General features: G+C 32.7%; 2 protein-coding genes across 3 annotated transcripts in view; one reads left to right on the forward strand and one right to left on the reverse strand.

The window, feature by feature from the left end:
* LOC132701227 (EGFR adapter protein-like) overlaps positions 1 to 19,117 on the reverse strand; it is a 148,565-nt gene extending 129,448 nt beyond the window's left edge. The window contains exon 1 of the mRNA XM_060669003.1: positions 19,001 to 19,117. The gene's annotated coding sequence lies outside the window, so the exon portion shown is untranslated. The remainder of the gene's footprint in view (positions 1 to 19,000) is intronic.
* Positions 9,680 to 15,776, forward strand: LOC132701274 (aminopeptidase N-like). 2 transcript variants are annotated; one of them, XM_060669070.1, is made up of 15 exons: positions 9,680 to 9,932; positions 10,038 to 10,231; positions 10,643 to 10,982; positions 11,036 to 11,291; positions 12,884 to 13,373; positions 13,427 to 13,595; positions 13,749 to 13,830; positions 13,887 to 14,043; positions 14,108 to 14,294; positions 14,354 to 14,628; positions 14,689 to 14,873; positions 14,927 to 15,103; positions 15,159 to 15,305; positions 15,368 to 15,446; positions 15,504 to 15,776. In XM_060669070.1, exons 2-15 carry the CDS (start codon positions 10,187 to 10,189, stop codon positions 15,720 to 15,722), a joined length of 2,808 nt encoding a protein of 935 aa, XP_060525053.1. In that variant the 5' UTR covers positions 9,680 to 9,932; positions 10,038 to 10,186; the 3' UTR covers positions 15,723 to 15,776. The 2 variants fall into 2 exon arrangements, with proteins under 2 accessions (XP_060525053.1, XP_060525054.1); XM_060669071.1 differs by having other exon boundaries at positions 10,042 to 10,231.
* Positions 19,118 to 23,677: the final 4,560 nt, after the last annotated feature.

The raw sequence follows: 23,677 nt of genomic DNA on the forward strand, positions 1-23,677 counted from the left end.
CGCCCTCAAATGCTGAGCAGGATAGTGTGGACTCGGTTACCAGGCAAGTATAAACAGCTTAAAATCAAAATAGGTAGTAAAAAATTTCTAATTTAAAATTATTAATTGCCAAAATATATAAAATTGATGATATGAAAACAATTTAAATGTTACAAGGTACCGCGAAACGCACACCGAGACTGTATTTTTTTTTATTACCAATGTGGCCAAATGAAGACTTCGGAAGCTATTTTTGAATTTCCAAAGTGATCGCCAGGGGGCGCAACCGCAGTTTTAAATTTTTAAGGCAATTTTTCTCCGAACGCGACAAATAATAGTGCCAAAAAGATTACATATTAAAATTAATATATTTTAAAGCTAGGCTTTATTCGATAAATAGTGATGATTCAATATTTTTAACTCCTAAGTGGCTTATCTGATTAAAATTAATTTGGCCTGATTGAAGAAGGCATATATTGCTCCATCTAGTGCGCGTTGTATTAACCGAAAATTACGCAATAAAATGCATATGATATTTTTTCATAAAAGTGTAATGAAATTCTATATAAACAATCCAGTCTAGTGATATCGTAGAAATTTCCATTTGGTTATACAATTTTAAAGAGAAGATATTGCGCACAGGTGCTTTTTACAAAACTTCTGGATTCCTCCTGAGTCGATTTTTGCTTAGTCGAAATTGCTGACGTCTCGCCAATCATCCTACTGGCTTCTTCAGAGCTTGACTGAAACTGAACCAAGCCAATAGGATGATTGGCGAAACCTCAGAAATTTCGACTAAGCAAAAACCGACGCAGGAGGAATCCAGAAGTTTTGTAAAAAGCATTACAGTAGCCTGTGGAAGTTTCTTTGAAAAATTATTGCAGAGGTATATATACTTATTAATTTGTTTTTTTTTTAACTCAAATAATGCTCAAAATCTAAAAATATTTTCCAGGGTAAATAGCTTCAGAGATACAGTACTTTGCATTCTTATCTGGCCACCCTGTGTATCTAATGTGAAATAGGTTACAAAATTTCCATTTTCCATTTGGAAAAATCTATTCTTGTAACTTTTTGATATTCTTATCAATTTTCAATAAAAAACGAGAAACTAAATTTTAATCTTCAAAATCATTCAAAACTTTTTCTGGAAGACCCACCCCATCATTGATTGTTTTAATGGGTAGTCGCTTATATAGGGTGATTCAAGTTGAATATCCTATTAAAAGTTACAGAAAAGTAATAGAGGGAACTTTTTCAAATACAAGCGATGAACCATATTTAATAAATATTTTTGCCACACATCTAACTCAACCAATGACAACATTTACTACAGGTTTATTGCAGTATAGAAAAAGAAGTTTTTAAATTATAATATATTTCTAATATTTTAGGCATTCTGAATAACGTATAGTTACGATACTTTATACAAACTAACATTTAGGCATTGTCTAATTAAAAAAAATAGCCACCAGTGCTGCTGCTGGATTTCATCTTGACTAGCAATGATTTCTTTATTCACTTTTTAATTATCTAAATTAAGTTTTACTTTTAATACCGACAGCATCCTTCTAACGAATAATCTTTGAAAATACATTTATTCAATACTCTTTTTATTTTAATTTACATTGTCAACTGTTGTCCTCCAAGTTATGGGAAAATATGACAATTCGCTGTTGGTACAAACTACTACAATTCTTTAATGAAACAGCCTCTAATAAATAAAATAAATAAATAAAAATACATTGCAGAATTTATGTTAACCTACTAATTTCTTCTTTCAGTCCTTTTTATACTCTGTCTTTGCATCGGTTTTCTGAAATTATTTAAGATCATAAATTGTAATTTGAATTTCAAATGCTTGTTAATGCAACGGTGAACCGGATTTTTCCTTATCAGCACAATTATTATTGTCGGCGGTCCAGTTTCAAGCCCAAAGGCCGTAAACCGCATCGGTAAAGTCTACTCGGGTTCCCTACAATGTTTTATATTACAACCCTACCCTGCTCGTGTAAGTATCCTGAAGCGATAACCTGAAGTTATTTTCATTGTGTCGTGACCCAGAATAGTTTAAACTTGGATAAACGACGTCGTTATGCAGGTTCTTGTTGGAGAAAATAAATTTGTGTATAGAACATCTCTAATGACGTACCTGCGAGATATGTATAAGCCCTGGGTATATACATTTCAATACCAAATTTGGTTTGTTTAATCTTCTTAGGCCATTGCAAGGATTGATTTGAATTCCTTTCTAGTCTTTTGAGTAATAATTCAACACTTTTTCATTTATAAAATTTTTATAGCCTCACAAATAACGTTTGATCGTATCATCGCTTAAACTCTTTAAATTAAACCAAATTCTTAAACTATCCGAAAATAACCATAACTAAACCTCTGCCAACGCCTTTTCACCAATTTCAAGCTCAAAGTAAAATACCCCAAATATATGTTGCAGTTGTTGAGTCATATCGGCGAGAGTTTCCCATTCGGAGAAACCCCGAAATTCACAACCGACAGACAGTAGGTTCATACAAAATTATATGGAGAAACAAAATAACAAAAATTACAAAACTTCAAGTAACAAGATTTCAAGAACCAGACTAAGACTGGCAGTTCTTGTTGTCCACGCCAATGCCTCTTAGTATAAGCCATACACTGGCAAAAAAAAACAATAAGTATTTTCTACATATTAACGAGAAATCCAGAAGAAATGCAAAACAAGGTGTACAGCCTGCAAAAATTTCTTTTAAAAGACGCATTTAAAAAAAATTCACGTGAACGAAAATTTTATTTTTAGTGAAATGAAATTTTAAGAACCACCATTTACTATTACCATTTTATGCTCGAATAAAACATTCTGTTGCAACGGTGTTGCCGTACCTACTAGACAATTCCTAATATTAACGAGATATCGAATAACACAATTCCCGAAACAGTTTCAGTTCAGCTAAAAAGAAATCAATAGGATGATTGGTGAAACATGGGCAAGTTTGATTCATCAGCAACCGACGTAGGAGGAATCCAAAAGGTTTGTAAATAGCGGAAGTTTCCTTGAAAAAATGGCACAATTCTCTTTAGAAAGAAACGTTCTATACTGTATACACAATGTTTTGAAATATACATACCATCTGAACAAACATGTTTTTGTTTGTTTCTTCCCATTTTCTGCTTCGCTTGGGTGAAGTGGTGTCAAAGATATTTATTCTAGATCTAATGTAAAAAAAAAATTCAGTGTTGGTCAGCGTGTTTTTCGAAACTCATCTTTCTCTTTCAAGTCAATAGCAATAGTAGCGTAAGACTAAAATCAAGTAGAAACGTCATTAATTCTTACAATAAACTTATATTGATTTCCCTTAGCTTTTGATACGTGTATCGAACTCTAAACAGCTGTAGGTTAGTGCAATTAATTCATAATTCGCAATCAGTTTATTTTAAAACCATCTGTCCTACAATACGCCCAATCTGTAGGTTGCGACATATTTTCAGCTCGAATCAAAATGGCAGAAGGTAAAATCTAAACTACCTACCACACAGTTCTCCAGTAATGCGGAGAATGCACATGTAGGTCTGTCAAACACTGCAACAATACGAATTCAAAATGGTTCGAATGGAACGTAGCACAATAGAGTGCCGATAACATGTTACATGAAATGTTCATGCATGTGGAAATCAGTGTGATTGCGCCAAACGTTTCCCTAAGTCAATAAGACTTCTCTAATCGGTACACACAAATTGAAAAGCTTATATTACCGTAAGGGTTATTTCATGTTATTTCCTTTCATTTGCTTCCCGAGATCGATTGATCATGCGACGCCTCGGCATCAGGAATTAATTTGGACAGGTTTCGAAAAAGATTTGTCGAATTTGAAAGCTAAATTTTGTGCCAACGCTAATTTGAAACAAAATCACGTACCATTATGAGTAGTTCTTTGTATCTTCGAAATTAATTAATACGGTATTTCATTTTATCAGCAAAAGACAGAGGTAACGGTTGTCTTGGTTTTAATAATTAATTTAGGCTGATGAGGATATTTAGAGAAATTTTTACGAATGGGTTACTTCTTCTTAAAGAGGACACGACCTTTCCACAAATTGTACTTGTTAAAAGGTTCAGGTCCCTCAGTCATGAAGTACTCACATTTGAAGGTGTTCTTTTACCCTTCTTCTATTGTGGAACGTATATTTTTTCGCTTTGCCTTAAACATTTGACATTTTTGTGCTTCGTTTACTCGGCTTGTGTAATCCTGTCGAGTGATGTCAAAATGTCAAAAATACAAAAACATTTGATCAAAATATCAAAAATAGTTTGAAATACCTACACTTTTTGATAAAATGAATAAGAACGTAAACAAGGCGATATTGAATCAGTCCTAATAAAAATAAAGAGCTTGCTAAATCCTGTTTGGTTGTCCTAGATTCAAATAATACATTAATATTTAGAAAAAATATTTTCACAACCATACAGTGCTGCAACAAATTTAATACTTATTTGCTGTGCAGGCTCTGGTATATAAAGGGAGACCTGGGGGGGATCCAAATGCCTGTTTTATGTATAATGCCTAATGTAAGATTAGCGGAGCTTGAAATTCTGCTATTTCTAAGCGCCGAAGGTTCAACGGCGAATATAAATTTTCCTAGATGAGAGGAAAGTAGTTACGCACGCGACAGTTAAAACTTCAAACTAAATTTTAAAGAAACTTTAAATTAAGTATGTACCCAGAATCTTAACTTTTGAACTTTCATTAAATGAGACATTACTAAATTCCCTTGATGTTTGATTATTAATGTTGTATATGACATAACAGGTGTACGAATTTAATGAATCTAATGTCCAATTTCTGAAAAGTCTGAAATGTGTGAGAAATTAGTATATAAATAGATCAATAAAATAATAAAAGCGATCTGTTTTATAAAAATTAAAAAAAAAGTTGATAATCCGCAACCGAAATATACCAAAACCAAAACATTATAAACACCGGGAAAATAAAAAAAAAACGTCTAAAGAATCCGCAATTGTAATGAAGACCAGGATATTAAGTCGTGATCCTTCAGTTTCAATTTCATTTATAGTCAATATTTTAAAAGTTCAGTTATTTGATAGAAATTAAAATAAATTGCAATACATACATGAAATTATACAAAAGGCCATAAGTTTAGGAAGTTGACAACATTTCTTTTAAAGGGGAAAAATAACCCTTGATATTAAGCCAGTTTTATATTTATTAATATGGAAAAATGCTAAACACATAACAATATGTGTCTCGTTCACAAGTTTTGACCCAATTTGTTTTTAATTGCTTTTAAATTTTCAATTACAAGGTTCTTTCAACTTGTACTAACATCAATGTTACTTGAAGTTACTAACTAAAACATATTTTTATACTTGAATCCAAAATAATTACGAGTACATTTGGAACAAAATCAATTCAAATTACCACAGTATAATAATACCGATCATTTCTAACGTCGTAATAATTTAGTATTTGTAACAATATAAACTACATATATTTGACAATCCCATAAAGGAATCCAAAGGTCATGTCTTTAAACATTTGTGACAATTTTTTTATTATGCATATATTATAGCGTAAGTAGTTAATAGAAGGTAGTTTTATTGCTCCCAACCACAATCAAATATTGAGGCGAGTGCGAAAGAGTTTAAACATGACTGCAGATATATAAGTTTGTAAGTTTCCGATTAAAGTGGAATCTACGCTTTTAATATCCGGATGAAACTAGCGTTCCGGAAACGTTGAAGCGGATTTATAGCCTTTCCAGCGATGGGGTGGAAAGATTTTTTTTCGCATGAGATACTGGTTGAAAAAATCATGGTTTCTATATTAAAAAACACTGTTAAAATTAAGGGGATGTTATACTAACTCACTGAAAGATTAGACGGGGATTTTCAATATTTATCAAACGTATAATATTCATGTCACGTATAATATGGGTAATATGTAGGCTTCAGACCTCCGTCTGCATACAATGTGAAATTCCAGGCATTTTTCGTGAGAGCTGAAAATGGCTGAGGCCCGAGCTGGCGAGTCTGGATATTGTGTTTTGATAGGCATACCAATCATTATACTGTCCTATCGAAACCGATATTTCATAGAAATGCGGAGCATGTAAATTCCCCCATTTATTGCAAATTTCTATAGTGCATTGAGGGCAGACCTGTTTCTCTCGATATATTTTTTTAACGTTAACCAAAGGGCGTTCACGTCGGGACTGGCAGATTTGGAATATATATTTCGGCACAAGAAGGGGAGTGTAAAACAAATCCGAATTAAATTTTACCGATAACAAGGTCGCGTTTTCTCCCTCGCCCATCGATTGTCGTTTGATTCCAGGATGTCTCAATTATTTTCGTTTCTATAAGGAAACGTCGTAGCTTTAATTGGATATTAATTCAATCGCATTGGTTTTCTTTTTGTTGTTTCGTTATCTTCGTCGCCCTGCAAGTAGTTCGTGTTGCCCAGCTAATTAAATTCCCCACGCTTCCATAAACACACAAATGAAATTTGATTAATCTGCTGCGCCACTGTAACTTGCAGTGACCGTTCTTAATTTACTAAAATCCGACTCCCTTCAATTGGAGCAATATTCAGTTTCAAAGAAATTTAACGCGCTGACGCCTTTATATTGTTGCAATTAAAGTCACTAGGAACTAATAATAATTTATATAAACTTCTAATGTTCAAACTACGCCGCCATCTACTGCTTGTTCTCGACCCGTCTCACCTTTACAAGTTGGCAGTGTGATGAGGCGACGTTTTCAGCAGACAGAGCTAAGCCCAGCTCGCTTCTTACAATATTACAACGTCTAGTTGTAATTGCGATTATTTTATAATTAATTTTTTACATTGTTCTTCAGGAAGGAAGAGATACATATCATATACACAGACCTCTTTAAGGGTCTATCCTGGAACCCCTCTACTTTGTTGGGTTTATTGGAAGGATGCGGATTGTCCATATTATAAACTTTACTTTTTTTCAAATCCTAATCCCACTTGATATTCCTCAAGAATCTCGTTTAGACCCGTTGTTTTTCAACCTATTAAGTAACGAGATTAGCTCTTATTTCTTACATTCCTTATTTCTTCTCTTTTGCTGATGACTTAAAGTTATTCATAAAAGTTGCATTGTAGGACGATCTTGACATGTTCACCCTACGGTGTCGAGCCAATGGCCTGCATCTCAAAGTGTTGAAGCTACTAAATTCAATTTGACCAGAGTTTTCAATAACATATTTCGTTCTATATTGATATTGTAATTAGGATGCTTGGATTTGTGAAATGCAATACTAGAAATTTTGTCATTTTCCACTCCATGAAAACTGTAAATTTCTTATTTGTTGTTTCACATGTTTCATTGTCTAAGTAAGCACCAAAAAATTGATTGTCCATATCTAAGATGGCTTCACACGCCCCACCCCACAATACCCGCACCACTCAAACTTTTAGTGAGCAATTTGACAGAAACCAGTATGCATTTTACTCACTCATTCCACGTACCAGTAGATTATGTAGTACGTTAGATAAACTCTTTTGATCCCAACCCAATTGTATTATGTGAAAAATTTATTGTGTGCATCCTCGGAAATATTGCGATAAAAGTAAAATTTTCCTTTTCAGGTATAATTTCTTAACAAGTCTATTTTAAAATTTAAAAGTCTTTTTTTTAATTTGTGAAACGCAATGTGGCGTTAATAAGAAAAATTAAATTTTAAGAAAAAGGAAGCTTAGTAAACGGTTTTTAACTTCAAGAAAAGAGAACTTAAAAGCGTTTTATTAGCAGATTGTCAAACTGGCGAGTAATTAAACCAGAAAATGAAAATTTTAGTTTTTCAACTTTATTTTGGAGCTAGGCAACTTTACTGTAATTACTCTAATCGTTTCTGAATTGGAAATACCATAAATTAAAGAAATAGCAAAATCCAAATTAACCAATGTTTTGTTGACATTTTAATTTTTATTATTATATTATTCTAAAATTTTGTAAAGTTTCAGAACAAAAATAACAGTGGTACCAGAGTTGGCATACCGCTGATGGTGAAAGAAAGTTAGTGAAGAAGATTGCTCTGCAGTGTTGCCGTCTGTCAATCAACTTTTGAGATACATAGCTGCTTTCATCTACCTTTGATGTAGTAAGGAAATTGTGCCCACAGATTAATACTGAAGATGAAAAAAAGAATGAGTTTGTGATATTGGATTGAAGTCATATTATATTAAATTGTTAAGAATAAATGATTGGGCTTAATTGTATACGTTCGCGGTACCGCCACCTGTTGAAACTCTCTTAAAAATGCAAAAGAGTGAAATAAAATTGAAACCAAATTTTGTGTATTTATTGAACAGAGACTGAGAAAGAAACTATAAACTCTTGAAAGAGCGAACGCACGTTCGATGCTTCCACTTGAACGACTATTTTGTTTTAGTGAAAATATTTACCCTAAAATTGAAGCCAAATCGCACACAAAGCGAACTTCTAAAATGAATAATATCCATCTAAATTATTTTAACAAATTAAAAAAAATAAAAATTTCCATAAAATTCTTTCAATTTTTAAGTGATATAATTTGTTATAATTTTATTTAAGTTGAATGATTAAATCAAGTATTTTTAAGTAATCTATCGATAACCTCAATTAGCCACATTTTTATCTTAGGAATAAATTAATTTTCTGAATGAAGTGACACGAAATTCACAAAAGCATCTAATCGCACAACCTTGTTAATATAATCAAGAATCGCTGATATACGGTTCTTTATCAAGGAAGCAGATGAGATCAGTAGCGAAGTAAGTGCCTAGTGCTTGGGTTTTTAGTCAATTTCATTGTTGTAAGGATTACATCTATAAAATCATTATATTATCCCTTTTCGTAACAAAACGCGTTCAAGAGGAAATTGGCCAAAAGTATTGAAGATAATTTAAAAAGCACACAATAAGTATAATGCCGTAGCTTTTCGAATAAATCGACCCCCTTCATATATATTTTTCTTGCATCTTCCAGTTCCGGCTACAATAGGATCAAAAGATCACCTGCCTCGTATAGGCGGTCTCCATGACGACAGAATGTAAATCCTCAGGATGTTGAATGAAAAAAATGTTTTGTTTGGGTTAATCACTTTTTCTAACTCGGTGAACCGTTGCAATTTAATCGATTACATTTGGAATGAAAAGTTTTCAATTATAATATCGAAGCAAAGAAAAACAACTCCAAATATTTGTAGCTGGATATGATTAATGGTTGTTTCTACTACCTCAATGAAATCCTGAGAATATGTAACAACTTCTTTATGATTGATGTTTTAGTAGGACAATTCCTTCATAGATTTCGAAAAAGGAATTCCTATATAGGCAACTACTCATGAAATGATGGAATGTTATCTAAAAGTACTTCTGTACTTTGAATATTACGTCAGCATACTCTGCTCCCGGAATATTATTAATTTATAATATAGTTTCTATTGATATATGTATTTATTGAAGTACTTGGTGTATATAATGCACAAAACTCACACTCAAATTTTATAACAAATTTTCGGGACACCCTGTATTTCGGATTATCAGTCACAAGTCAAGCGTCGGTTTTTGAAATTGTATATAATTTGAAAGCCACATAATCATAATGCAACACAAAGGAAGATTGTGGGGAATGTCATTATAGCAAATTAAGTTCCTTAAGTAAATAGGCTTTTAATATCGATTGAATAACTTGAATTACTGCGACAGTTTTTCTTATCGGTTAGCATGTATATTTTTAAACAAATTTTCCTTTTATGCTACCTACTGCAACATTACAGTTTTCGTTCATTTTTAACAGCGTTTTTTTTATTGGAGCTTTAATTATATTAATATGCATTGAAATATTGAAGTATACTTACCATTTTTAATTAGGTTTGGTGTATTTGAATGGTACAATGGATTTTCAATACTAGAAACAAATTGCAGGTAATTGTTACATTTGCATTGATGATAATCCTTGGAAAATGTTAAAAGATGATTTTTATCAACAAAAAATGTTTGGAAATATTTCGTCAGATTTATTATCTCCAGATAGATCCTGCTGAGAGAGATGACGCAGTGGTAATACAATTAGCCATTACAAGTGCCTTGTCTGGATAAATAGACATTTGATAACTTTTCTGTGAAATTTTAAGTGGTGATAATTTGTGCTATTTAAAACATATAAGGCCGCGATTACAATGGGAGTCTTTTCGCGAGGTTTGTTGGATCACTCAAACGTTAAGGTAAGTAAGTTTCAAGTTACTGTGACAATCTTAATTAATTATTAAGGCGTCACTATGTAGCCCAAATTTATTCATTCATTTATTCATTCCTTCTTCGATTTAATTTGCAGATACTTAAAGTATATTTTCTTAACAATAAATTAGTCGTAATTTCTAAAGATCCTTAAAAGTAGTAATGGACTTTTCGTAGTATGTAATCGGATTGATTTAGAAGTGTAAGATCTTATTATGGTAACAATACATTCTGTAGTAGCGCAAAATTATTTACTGAAGAATTATTTGAAAATCCGGGGTTTACATAATGTATCTACTTAAGACTCATATTTTCTTAAACTGTTTGAAAAACATTTGGTAATTAAATTATTGGTTTTACTAGCTTTGCAGGCACCGTGTTATTTCTTTTGATTTTAGAATATCATGGCGCTTCCAAAATTGCTAGTAACAGCAATTTTACTTGCCTTGGCAACAGCGGAGCCAGAATATAGATTGCCTACGTACGCCACACCCTCCAGTTATGTCATCGATATTGAGATCGATCCAGAGCAGGTTCAGTTTAATGGAACCGTCACCATCAACCTAGATGTGGATGGGGCAAATACAGATGCGGATATTCAAACTTTGCAACTTCACGCCGATCATGACCTAATAATGATAACAAAAGTAACGCTAAATGACAAAGACCAATGTACGGCTTCGGTTATTGACAACGTCACCGATATTGTTACGTTGAACTGCAACAAAAATCTTGATGGTATGCCCCGTGCTTCCAAAAATGTGCATTTTTAATAAAGCGTCATTGTTTAGGTAGTCAAGTTATTAAGATTGATTATGTGGGAAATTTATCAATCGACGATATGTATGGCCTTTATAGAAGTACGTACACTGAGGATGGCAAAAATAAAACCTTAGTGGCAACTCAGTTTGAGCAAACTTATGCGAGACGAGCTTGGCCGAATTTTGACGAGCCAAGATTCAAAGCCGATTGGACACTGACTGTTACTGCGCCAAAGAAATACACGGTCGTCTCGAATACGAAAATTCAAGATACAAATATCGTTGGGTAAGTTGGCTTTTGCTTCAACCTATTTGAAGCAAGAACTCATGTGTTCTAATTTCCTAGTATGTTTTATTTTAGAAAGTATCTTTTGTTAATTTAATTCGATTTATTACACATTCGCAAATACAGGGTATTTCAAAAGTAACTATTTTTAACAATCATAGCGAAACGCGAAATTACATTTTGACATTTACGGAATTCTCATTTGGAATTAAATACATGCATTGAAGGAACCCCACAAACTTTAATTCCAGGAAGTAAACTGGACTTCACAATTTTATTGTAGTTAACGAAAAATTAGCGCCAATAACTTTGACAAAATTGAAGAAAGGCGGACAAAAATATTAAAAACGTTGTAAATAAGTCATTTTTAAATTTTTTGACATCCCGTATATAACCAACCTTTTCTGGACCTACGCTGGTATGAACTTTATTTTAACGGGTATTTTCAACAACCAAGTTTAGGGTTTGAAAATAAAAGGCCAGCAACATTACAATCTTTTGCTATAGATTTACTAAAACAATCGTCTCGCGAATTGCAAAGGGATTTTCTGTTTACCTCCTAAACAAAGTCTAACAAGGTCTCAATTTCTTCATTTAAATTTTGCTCTTGAAACGATTCACAAAAACGTACTCCCTGTCAGTGACCTTGTAGCATTAAAACCTGAATAAGTTGATTTTTCTCAGTGTTCTCCACGTTTTACTTTGACTTCTTAGTAGGACATTTCGTTTTCCATTCGTAGTTTAGTACATTAATATCATCAAAACGTGTGATCCGACAAAAACGCTTCCTGATAAACAGCGATTAATTCAAAGGCAAAGAAAAGATAGAGTTCATAAACTACTCAGATAAGACTTATTCTAGGTTTATTATTATCTATTATAATAAAATAAAAACAAGTTATAATTAATAATAAAAAATGATATTTAAAAAAGTTAATTGAATTTCATGCTACAATTAGATACCATGTACTATTATTGTTTTTTGAGCTACCTTTGTGACATTCCTATATAATTTGTCACATTGATGCTGGTGATAGTTAATTACTGCAGAGCTTTTAAAAATTAATATGTTTGACAATAATACTGGTAAAATATTAGGATTAATCATAAACCTATACAATTATTTAGAAAGGTGAAAGTATTTAAGAGGCCGGACCGATAAAAACAGCCTTAGCAGCAAATTGATTTTTCAAAGAACCTTCCTCAGGCTACTGTAATACTATTTACAAAACTTCTGGATCCATCCTGTCCATCCATCTTCAGAGCTTAACTGAAACTGCAGTTCAGTTAATGATGAATGAATGATGATTGGCGAAACGTTAGCAAGCGCCGCAGCAGGAATCCAGAAGTATTGTAAATATTAGCAGCAAATTGTTTTTAATTGAATAAGTTTAATAAATATCAAATTATTTTAAATACTTCAAATTTTAAAATACAACCGACCGATTCAAAAATACCACAAAATCCTTTGACACTTTTGTCCTCTTCGTAGTATCCACGACACGACAACAGCTCCTCCAAATATTAAAATTAAAGCTGTATTTAAGCGACAATGACCTTCACATACACATACACCGTTATCTATTTTTCAGAGATGCAATGGTGACCAAATTTTCTAAGACGCCCGTCATGTCCTCATATCTCGTAGCATTAGTAGTGTCCGAATTCACGTCAATTAAATCCACAGTCAAAGAGGACTATGACTTTAGTGTTATCGCGAGGGTTAGTGCGGAAAATTACACAAAAACCGCTGTCAAATATGGACCGCTGCTGATCGACTTAATGGGCAACTGGACAAACATTTCATACACTGAGTTAGGAAACTCCAAACAGGACCTGGCCGCCATTCCTGACTTTTCAGCCGGCGCCATGGAGAACTGGGGATTAATTACCTACAGGGAAATCGATTTACTTGATGAAGATGACAAAACTACCAACTCCGCCAAGCAAACTGTGATAACGGTGATAGCTCACGAACTGGCCCATCAATGGTTCGGAGATTACGTGACAACTCAATGGTGGTCAGAGACGTGGCTTAACGAAGGTTTTGCTTCATATTTCGAATTTTTCAATGCCAATAACGTAAGTTTGGTGTTTCATTGTGGCCTGTGATTATACGCTCTCCAACTATTCAGCTTCCAAACGAATCTTTGGGATTGGATTATCAATTTGTTGTGAAAGTTCATCAATCTATTTTGCAAGTGGACGATGTGCCTTCAGCAGCGCCACTGTCCAGTAAGGATGCCGATGTGAATTCGCCTGCTGAAGCGGACAAAAAATTTGACGATATAACTTATGACAAAGGTAATTCTAAAACCTATTCATATTCATATTAGTAGCGTCATTCGAGGCAAATACTCAACCTTCTAGTGAAAAACCGTTATCTTTTCCATTAATTTTGTCATTTGAAAAATCATTATATTCAAAACAGAGTAAAATATCACTGGATATTCACAGGTGGAAGCGTTATTCGAATGATAAAATACGCCATAGGGGAAGAAGTATTCCAAGAAGGGTTGCGCAATTATCTAAAATCCAAGTAAGTATCCTTGGTCCTTTAAGACGGCGGTTACTTAATCAGTAAAAATATTTTAGCCGATATCAAGTAGTGAGTGCTCACGAACTGCTTAGTTCTTTGGACCCAAATTCTACAGATCTGGCTGAGAAATTGAGCTCGTGGATCTACGAACCAGGATATCCGATTTTGAAAGCCTCTCTTAACATGAATGGGTCGGTTGTTTTAGAGAATAATGTAAGGCTTTGAACTGGCTATAATGTTGCTTCCTTGTGGCAAGTCTACATCGTAATTTTTGCAGAAACGCTTCCTTAAAAATGCGGAAAAAGATACCAATCAAGAAAGCATATGGTACGTTCCAGTATCTTATACCAAATCGGGTAAACCAGATTTTATGAACCTGGACATCCAATGGCTCGCACCTAAGGAAACTTCCGTTATCGATCTCGACGATGGCGAATGGATATTATTTAACATACAATCCAGTGGTAAGTAATGCGGGCTGCTCAGTTCTAAGAACTGCTACACACATTTATAATGATTTTAGGATTCTACAGAGTCAATTACGATCAAGAATTGTGGTCTAGAATAATCTCGGTTCTAATGGAAAGTCCTGACCAGATTCACGTCTTAAACAGAGCCCAAGTTTTAGACGACATTTTCAACATTGCTAAAATTGGCGATATTGATTATAATACAACGTTTAAACTTTCCCGATACATTTCCAAGGAAACTGAGTACTACCCCCTATATACGTATTTAACGGAAATTAGTTATTTGTTGGGAAAACTACAAAGTGACGATACAAAAAATCAACTTGTGGTAGGATGCTTGTTACGTAAGTGTTATACGTGGATATAGAAGTTTTTATGTTTTCGCTAGGCGGAGGTTTTGATGCTTTTGGATGACGTCATAAATGAGGCCCTGACTAGTTCTTCGGAAAATTTAAGTCATGTGGAAGTTCTGAAGAAAGTTTTAATTTTAACTTGGGCTTCCAAGCTTGGACACTCGGACGCGCTTTCACTTGCCACACAACAATTTGAAAGTTATAAAAACGACACTAATAGGTGAGTAGCGCTGCGTCGCCATGACTTTTGCAAGCGTAACTTTTCGCTTTCAGCATCGTCGACAATAATTTAAGAAACATCATCTTCTGCTACGGATTGAAAAACAGCGCAAACGCCAATGACGATTTTGACTTTTTGTACAACGTTTATTTGGAATCGAACTCTCCGAATGAGAAAATTGACATTTTGAATTCTCTAGCGTGCGTAAAGGATAAAGACGTATTGAAAAAGTAAGTTAATAATAACGACTTGACACGAGATACAAAATTAGGATGCATTTTTAAGTTACTTGGCGAAAACCATCGACGATAATGCTGGAATACGAAAACAAGACGCACAAAGAGTATTCAGAGCTGTGTACAATGCGGGTCCAGAGGGAATTGACGTAGCCCTGGACTTTTTGAGCGCGAACGTTGACACAATTGTCGAAAAGTAAGTTTAGAATTATAATTTCTGCCACAACACAAAGTTATTTTGGACATATCTGAATATAGGTATAAAGGAATGTTAGCAATCGATTCTATTTTAACTGGTTTGGGATCCGTGATTGTTAAGGATGACAATATTAGCAAAGTAAGTATACAGCTATCACGGTTACGATAATAAAATTTTATGAAATATGCATTCTAGCTCCAAGCTATTATAACCGACAATTCTATGGTAGAGAGTATACAGGTTTCCGGCAAACAAGCATTGGATATAGCAAGTGCTAACAAAAAGTGGAGTGAAGAGCATGAGGGAGATGTCGCAGCAGCATTATTCGATGATTCTCCCTCTAGTGGTAATCTGATATCATCAGTTAGCCTCGTCTCTATCGCGAGTGTATTTATAGTAGCCTTTTTATTTTAAATTTGTAGAAATACTTTTGTACGAGCGAAAATGTAAAATATATATTTATAAAAAAGTTAGAGTAAAGTATATATGAAATTATAATTGTTGATAATTTAAAAAAAAAATAGCGATTAACAGTTGACTTTCTAAGTGAATGTAATCTATTCAGTAACAGACAGCAATGTTCATCATCATTGTCCAGATAGCGAATTTGTTATACAAATATTGGAAAAGTATAAGAAAAAATGCAAACGATGGTTCAAATCGTATTTGGAAAATAGGAAGCAGTGACAAAAAGTTATAGAATGGTTAATCAATCCTTCTCTGCAAATTGTTTATTAACGATTTGAACCAGTTGGAGAACAAAGACATGGTCAAATATGTAAACGATATTTCAGATTTGATTTTAAAACTCTAGAATTCATTACAGTAGTCGCAGATTGGTTCACAAAGAGCACCTAAAAATATTACGAGTATACTTGCATTTAGAACAAAATAATCAAGCGAAATAATACCAATGCAGGTGAATTTTGAAGAAGATAAAATTGATTCCCTAAAGGATGCTACATTTTTAGGCATTAATATTAATAAACGTCTTAATCAATCAATTCTATTTGCGATATTCGAGTTATTGCGAAGTATACGAACTAGGAGTCACTAGCGCCAATTTCGAAACAAAAAATGAACCATTTTGATCATAATGCTGCTTTATATATGAGTGTTTAGTCTTTATTTTTTACAATAACAACTTGTTTGATTGAAAGGCTAAACATGGTTATGGTACAAAATATATAGTCCATAGACTTTAACCCGGAAATCACATCAATTATATTACCAGTAAAAAGATTGTTAATAGATTTAGATTAAGCGACTTTTGTCCCAATTTTGAAATTATTTCGTTTTGCGTTTCTTTTGTTAAAATAAAATTATTTTAAACAACCAGTTTCCCAATTCCACTTTTTTTAAATATTAGGCTAGGCAATATGTGTAAATTACAGCATATAAAAAAAAATAGAATTTTAACGGATTGTTTCTATTTGCTGTATTAGGTACCATCGTTACATTAATGAAAAAAGAAAGAAATCCTTTTTATAAATGATTATTTATTATATTTTTTAAAAATTATGACAAATAAATCTCGCGATCGCCAGGATAAAATAAAAACAGAACTTTTTTTTGGAAAAATTTGGGTTTCATAATTTAACATTTCATTCGTTGTTTAATTTTTGAGGCGTAGGCTGAAAAGTTTTAATAAATTTGAAAGTTTGTTACGTGCTAGAGCAGGAATTTGTAATTACCGAGAAACAGCTTAGCATCGACCAGTCTTTTTTGCCCATAACTTTAGTTTGCTAAAGTTTGAAAACGCATTAAATTTGATATTAAATAAGGGATTACGAAAAAAGTTCTGGCCAATTTAGGCTATGAAATAGGATGCCACCGAAAAGCTTTTTCATAACCGGGTTGATGAAAACGGTGCACCTAGTAAAAAATATTTCACAATAAAGCGTAAATAGGAAGTGTATTCGACAAAAATTTTATTATGGAAGTCGAGTAAAAGTCATTCTCTGATATCGCTTCAAATGGCAGCTCTTTATTACCTCACACGGTGTTACAATTATGGACCTATAAAAACCAGAAATAAAGCAATATATATAGCTAGACGTAAAATTCGAAATTATATATTTTATAGTGTACAAGTCTTTGCGATTACATAAAAGCTTGAGGGCTGCATAAACCAAAGTCAAAATTCGATAACGTAAAAAGCCATTTAAAGATTCAAGTCGTATGTTTTATTCATTTTATGGTGAAGAAAATAAATGGCACTGTGATCAATTAAGTTGCCAAAAGTAGAGAGAATCAAATCAAAGCAACGATTAATTATCAACACGAAAAAAGTCAGTGTTTTGCATATATGTATACCAATTTTGCACTCTGCGGGATCCTCCTACGTTGATTGCAAAATATAGATGGGCATTTCCAATTTTACAAGGTGTATGTAATTTTTATAGAGCAGGAACATTTGACAAATTTTTACGTCACCTGTTTTCAAAAAAAGATAATAGTGATGAAGCTGTGAGAAACCCTCTGGGCTCAGAAAGAATTTTATAAAAAAATGTATATCACAAAGTCCCTTACAAATTACAATGATTAGGCATGCTACACTTGGGAAATCTAGCAGATTTTCTAACGGGTGCACAATCCGTTTCCATCTCATTGCTTATAAATAAACAGAATATATCCAGAGTCCTCATTGGAAACTTTTCGTTCATGTTATTGCAAATTTTAGAGGAATCACTTTATCAGTTATTTACCGGGATATCCGGTTCTATATCCTAAAAATATATATTTATATTTATAATAAACTTCAGTTATTTTCTCTCTAGGCTTATATTATTGATTACTGTATGTAATTTACTAGACTTAGATAATTAAAAGAGCTCGATAGAATAATATCTTATACTGTATATTTTAAGTGTACGATAATTCATCATCAAGAATAACGCTCATTTCCCACATCGGGGATTCATTGGTTAAATTCTGGAGCATGAGTTAAAATTATGGACTTCTGACTTGTCTCTTGAATTAATGGTGGTTTTTCGTTATTACTATTTTAGGAAAAAATACGAAGATAAGTGCAAACATTTATATTCACTCTTTAACTGAAAAAAAATTACATTACAATAAAACTACTGTAAAGTTCCAGAAGTAATCTGGTTTCTATAAAAAATTATAAGTAACTTTGCTTTTGTTATTTTCGAGATAATAATACCATAAGAAAAAATAATTGTCCCTGCCATTTGGCTTTGGTTTAATGCTATTTTAAAAACAAAATTAGTATATTCCTTTTTAAAGGTTTCGAGATCTAATATAGCTTCCTGAATATTTTTTATTTAGAAGTTGCTTACGCAACAACAATATAAAATAAATAATAAAACAATTATTTCTGAACAAAATTATCTTAAATTTATGTATTAAAAATATTTGCTATGGTACTTATGGTAGATCTTTGCTTACCTAAACAAGTTTTTGTTGGTTTTGTCTTAAAACACTAGAGGTAGCATAGAATATAGGATTGGTGCTCGTACCACCTTTTTATCTTTGGAAATCAGGGGATAAAATAATTAATTAATATATATGGGCACGGGGATTACCCTTTTTTAAAAAATACGAGTGTCGTTAATTTATTTGTTTCTACCACTAAAATTCGGTAAAACGTAAAAAAAGGAAATTGAAAATATTGTGATTTTTGATAAAAAATGGCAATATTATCCTTTTATGGTATACAACACACTTACCTTTCAGCCACTGTAAAAAAAAAATGTTTACTCAGAAAACACATGAGAAACGCGCCTGGGCTGCGTAAGACCTAAGCTTATCTCCGAGAAGAGCTTTACAGAATCCCTTCGCGAAAGCATCGAGACGCGGACTGATGACTGACGACGCTCGACGTCGCTCCTAACACGTGTCCTTCCAAACATGCGCACACAGATTTAATTACCTTTTCAATTTGTAAACGGCGCTTTTATGTGTTTACCGTACGCTATTAATTAAGTTGCCAGGAATGTTATAAAAATTTTATGTAATTTTTTTTTCTGTTTTACCATACATAGTTGTTAGAATACATTATCCTACTTTCGGTTGCAGTAAACATACTTTTCCACTTACTAGTAGAGCTTGAACTTTGATATTATCAATTCAGATATAAAAATGGCATCTTTTACTAAGTCCCTTCTTAAATGAAAATGAAATTAACTTTAATTTTTCACAATTTTTTACCCATATTTACATTACATTACAAAAAAAATTTCATGACGCTCAAGATATATTATCTAATAAAGAAATGGAACCGAAGCTAGCAGGAAATTTGTTACAAAAAAAATAAAAGGTTAAATTTGTTCAGATTTTTGGTATTGCATTCGAAATTAATTAAACTAAAATGTGAAATATACCAGCTACACGTGCACTGTGGGACTGAAGCTATAAGCTCAGAAATATATGCTTTATTTGCAAATACCACATTCAATAGAACATTAAATAAGTAGAGATACCTACATAGTAGTTAAACAAGGGAAAAGCTCATGAATTATTAGCAAATGAATATTAGTTTGTGAACTGAACAACATAAATCAAAAAATAAATACATAAAAATTTTAAGATTTAAGAGACTTTTAAAAATCAGAACAAACTATAGCCATCTTAACAACAAATTTTATGAGTTGTAATAAGAGTTTAACTATTTTTTAAATCTACTTGTTGGTTAGTTAAAACAGTTAAAAAGTTAAACAGTTCCCAGAGAGGTATAAGGTAATACAGGTGGTAATAAGAAAGAAAATCAGAAACGCCAAAGAGAAGGAAGCAAAAGAAAAGTGTGAAGAAATTGAAGCCTTACAACGAAAGCACGATAGCCACAATGTACATCGAAAGATCAAAAAAATGACTGGCGGATTCAAAAGAAAACAACAAGGAAATCTAACAGACAGTGAAGGAAACATCATACTGAACAAACAAGAAAAAATGAGATGCTGAAAAGAATACCTCGAGAAACTTTTTGAAGATCAAAGGAATAACCTTAATGTAAATAGATTAGAATCAGTAGAAGGACCTCAAATCTTAGATCAAGAAGTCCAATCAGCAATAAATCAGTTAAAAGATGGCAAAGCAACAGGCCCTGATAATGTACAGTCCGAATTCTTAAAACTCTTAGATCCGGAAGCAGTAACCTTGATCACTAAACTGTTCTATACAATCTATAACTCTGGTACAATACCATCAGAGTGCCTCAAGTCCGAATTTATTGCACTTTCTAAGAAACCAGGAGCCAAAAATTGCGAGGAATACTGTACGATCAGCCTCATGAGTCATCTTCTAAAACTCTTCCTCAAAATAATACACAAGAGAATCTACAATTTGTGTGAAAACCAAATATCACCCAACCAGTTTGACTTCATAAAAGCGGTTGGAACAAGAGAAGCCTCATTTTCAACTTATATTCCGAGAGGATATTTAACGAAGCCCCGTATGATATGGAAAAGGGCATATTACTAAATGGACTCCGATTAAACAACATAAGGTATGCAGACGATACAATTGTATTTGCCGACAACTTAAAGGATCTGCAAACCTTAATGGACAGCATTACCCATCATAGTCAACAGTATGGCCTTAACATCAATGTTAAGAAGACAAAAATGATGATAATAAGTAAGAATAAGATAACAGGAAGACAACTCTACATAAACCAAATTCCCATAGAAAGAGTAAAACAGTACAACTACCTTGGTACTATTATAAATGAAGAATGGACCAACAATTAAGAAATCAGAGCACTCATTGCAAACGCTAAGTCCACATTCAACCGAATGAGTGCATTCTTTAAGAGCCACAACTTATCTCTTGAGACCAAAATAAGAATGTTGCGTTGCTAAGTCTTTTCCATCCTCTTCTATGGTGTAGAATCATGGACCGTAAATGAAGATATGTGTAGCAAGTTAGAAGCGTTCGGCGTTCGAAATGTGGCTATACAGGCGAATATTAAAAATCCCGTGGACTCATCGTGTTACTAATGAAGAAGTACTTCAACGAATGAAAAAAGATCGAGAAATAATCAACACCATCAAAATACGCAAGCTACAGTACTTCGGTACTATATATATATATATATATATATATATATATATATATATATATATATATATATATATATATATATATATATATATATATATATATATATATTAGTCAAACCTTCCCACCCCAAGAGACCGTATGGGAGGTTTGCTTCAACTAATGCACTATAAAACATTTTTAGGCGTTTAATATCACAAAATTCCCTGTCATTCTTGAATATTGGGAGACTGGATTTGAATTATTTAATAAGTTTATCAGTGTTATACTTCCAAGTTATGTGCTTGTCCATGCAGATACCAAGGTATTTAACATAATCGGGGGAAACTATGTCGATAAACTCATTCAGTTCAGTTAGTCTTGGGTGTTGTCAAATTTGGCAAGGTACGCGAATCACAGCAGAGTGGGAGAAAAAAAGTTTTTGAAAAGCTTAAAGTTAGGTTTTTATAGCAAAAGTAATTGTACGACAATTTTAAGTCAATTTCGGCATCGTTTTGAAACACAGCCCATGATGCGTCCGTATAGAAAATCGTGGTACCATCTGGAAAACTCAAAATATTCCCATTTGAGTTTACACGAAACATATCGTTAATGTTCAAAACATAGGCAATTGGACCGAATAAAGTACCCTGTGAAACTCCATATTCAACTTTTCTTTCACAACTAAGCACTCCATCCTAAACAATATATTCTCTAATATTGTCCGTTAAGTGGGAACACGTCGGTAGATTTTTCGGCATATTGCTCGTTATATATGTTCCACTCTTCATTATTTAGCATTTTTATTGGAGTATTATAATTAGCGTAGAGTTTGATTCTTTGCAGTTCCACATTTCTTACTGCTTTGTTTGTTCTCTCTTGGAATAGAATGGGATAGTGATCTGTTACTTGTTGTTACTGTGTGAAACACATGTAATCGTATTATTGCAGATATAAATCCGTTTTCATATAATGCATTAAGGTATTCAAGTGAGTCTATAGAATTTGAGAAAAAATATATATTTATACCCCCCCCCCCATTATAGCTACATCACTTGGGCAGATATTTACGGCAGTGATTTAACTAATTTGCAAAGGCAAGTGACGGCGTTCTATAAATACAGAGGATATGAAACAACTTACCTCCATTGTCACTCACCACATTCTCAATGCATTTAAGGGTATCCATTAAAACAATTTTTGAAGCCTAGTTAAGTTTATTTTTGATGAAAATATGACTCTGTTATTCTTCTTCAGTTGACCCTCGTTACATATAAAATCATAACAGTGAATATTAAAAATATTGGTATTACTTTGTTTAAATGTTTCTGCGAGGACAGAAACCAAAAAATATTTTAAAATTCTAGTTCTAGTTCTTAACAATTAAAACGAGTTGGCATATTCACTGTATATGTATATATATTTTTTAAATGAAACATATATATTTTTAAATGAGATTTTATTTTTGACTTGTAGATATGGATCTTGCTTTAACTTCATTTCGTGTAACGGCAGTTTGCCACTCCAACACCCGATAATTTACAAGACTCAAAATATGAAAGAAAATAAAACGATACATCCACGACCCAGACTGTCATTATCACATTAAAAATACGTTATTTCAAAAGTTTGTATTCCTCTTTTCCATACAAAATATGCATACCTTACTTGGTGGCACACTACGAGAAATCCAATTTTCTTTGTATATATTTCCTACAAATCTCTGAACTTTCATCGTACCACTTTCACACGATCTTTATACTAGAAAACTTCCACCCACACATATATAGATATATTTGCTATTTAAAGTTAAAATATTCAGAATTGATTTGGTAAATGCTTTCATCTTTTTGACAATTAATTATATTTATTATATCCGGCATTTAGTAGTTAGGTACATAAAGCAAATGGTAGGCACGCATATTATTTTCATTTACTTGACTTTTCTAACCATTGGTCTATACTTTTAGTTTTTTAAGCAAATACAGTTTAAAGCTAAACTCCTATATTTCACTTTAATCCGAGTTCAATTGATGCAATTACGCTCCAGCTGAAGCGAAAGCAAAAAGCTACATATAATCATAGTAGTTTACTCGACGAGTCTTTCAAAAAAAGTGGGTTATTATTTTTCAAATTACATATATTATAAAATTATAGAAATTAGTATATTAAAAATAGAGGTATTATCGGCAGAATACAAAATTCTATTATGAAAAAGATTTTGTATATATTGCAAATATGCATTTGTTTGAGTCCTTAGGTAACCTTACCGATTCGCTAGGAACCCCTCAGTAGACATTACTCAGAAGTCGTGCATTAATTTTTTTTACAGAATTAAAGTTCAATGTTGAACAGACGCAAATTCTTCC

Source organism: Cylas formicarius, unplaced genomic scaffold (assembly GCF_029955315.1).
Source record: "Cylas formicarius isolate icCylForm1 unplaced genomic scaffold, icCylForm1.1 PGA_scaffold_4__25_contigs__length_36172078, whole genome shotgun sequence".
NCBI lineage: Eukaryota > Metazoa > Arthropoda > Insecta > Coleoptera > Brentidae > Cylas > Cylas formicarius.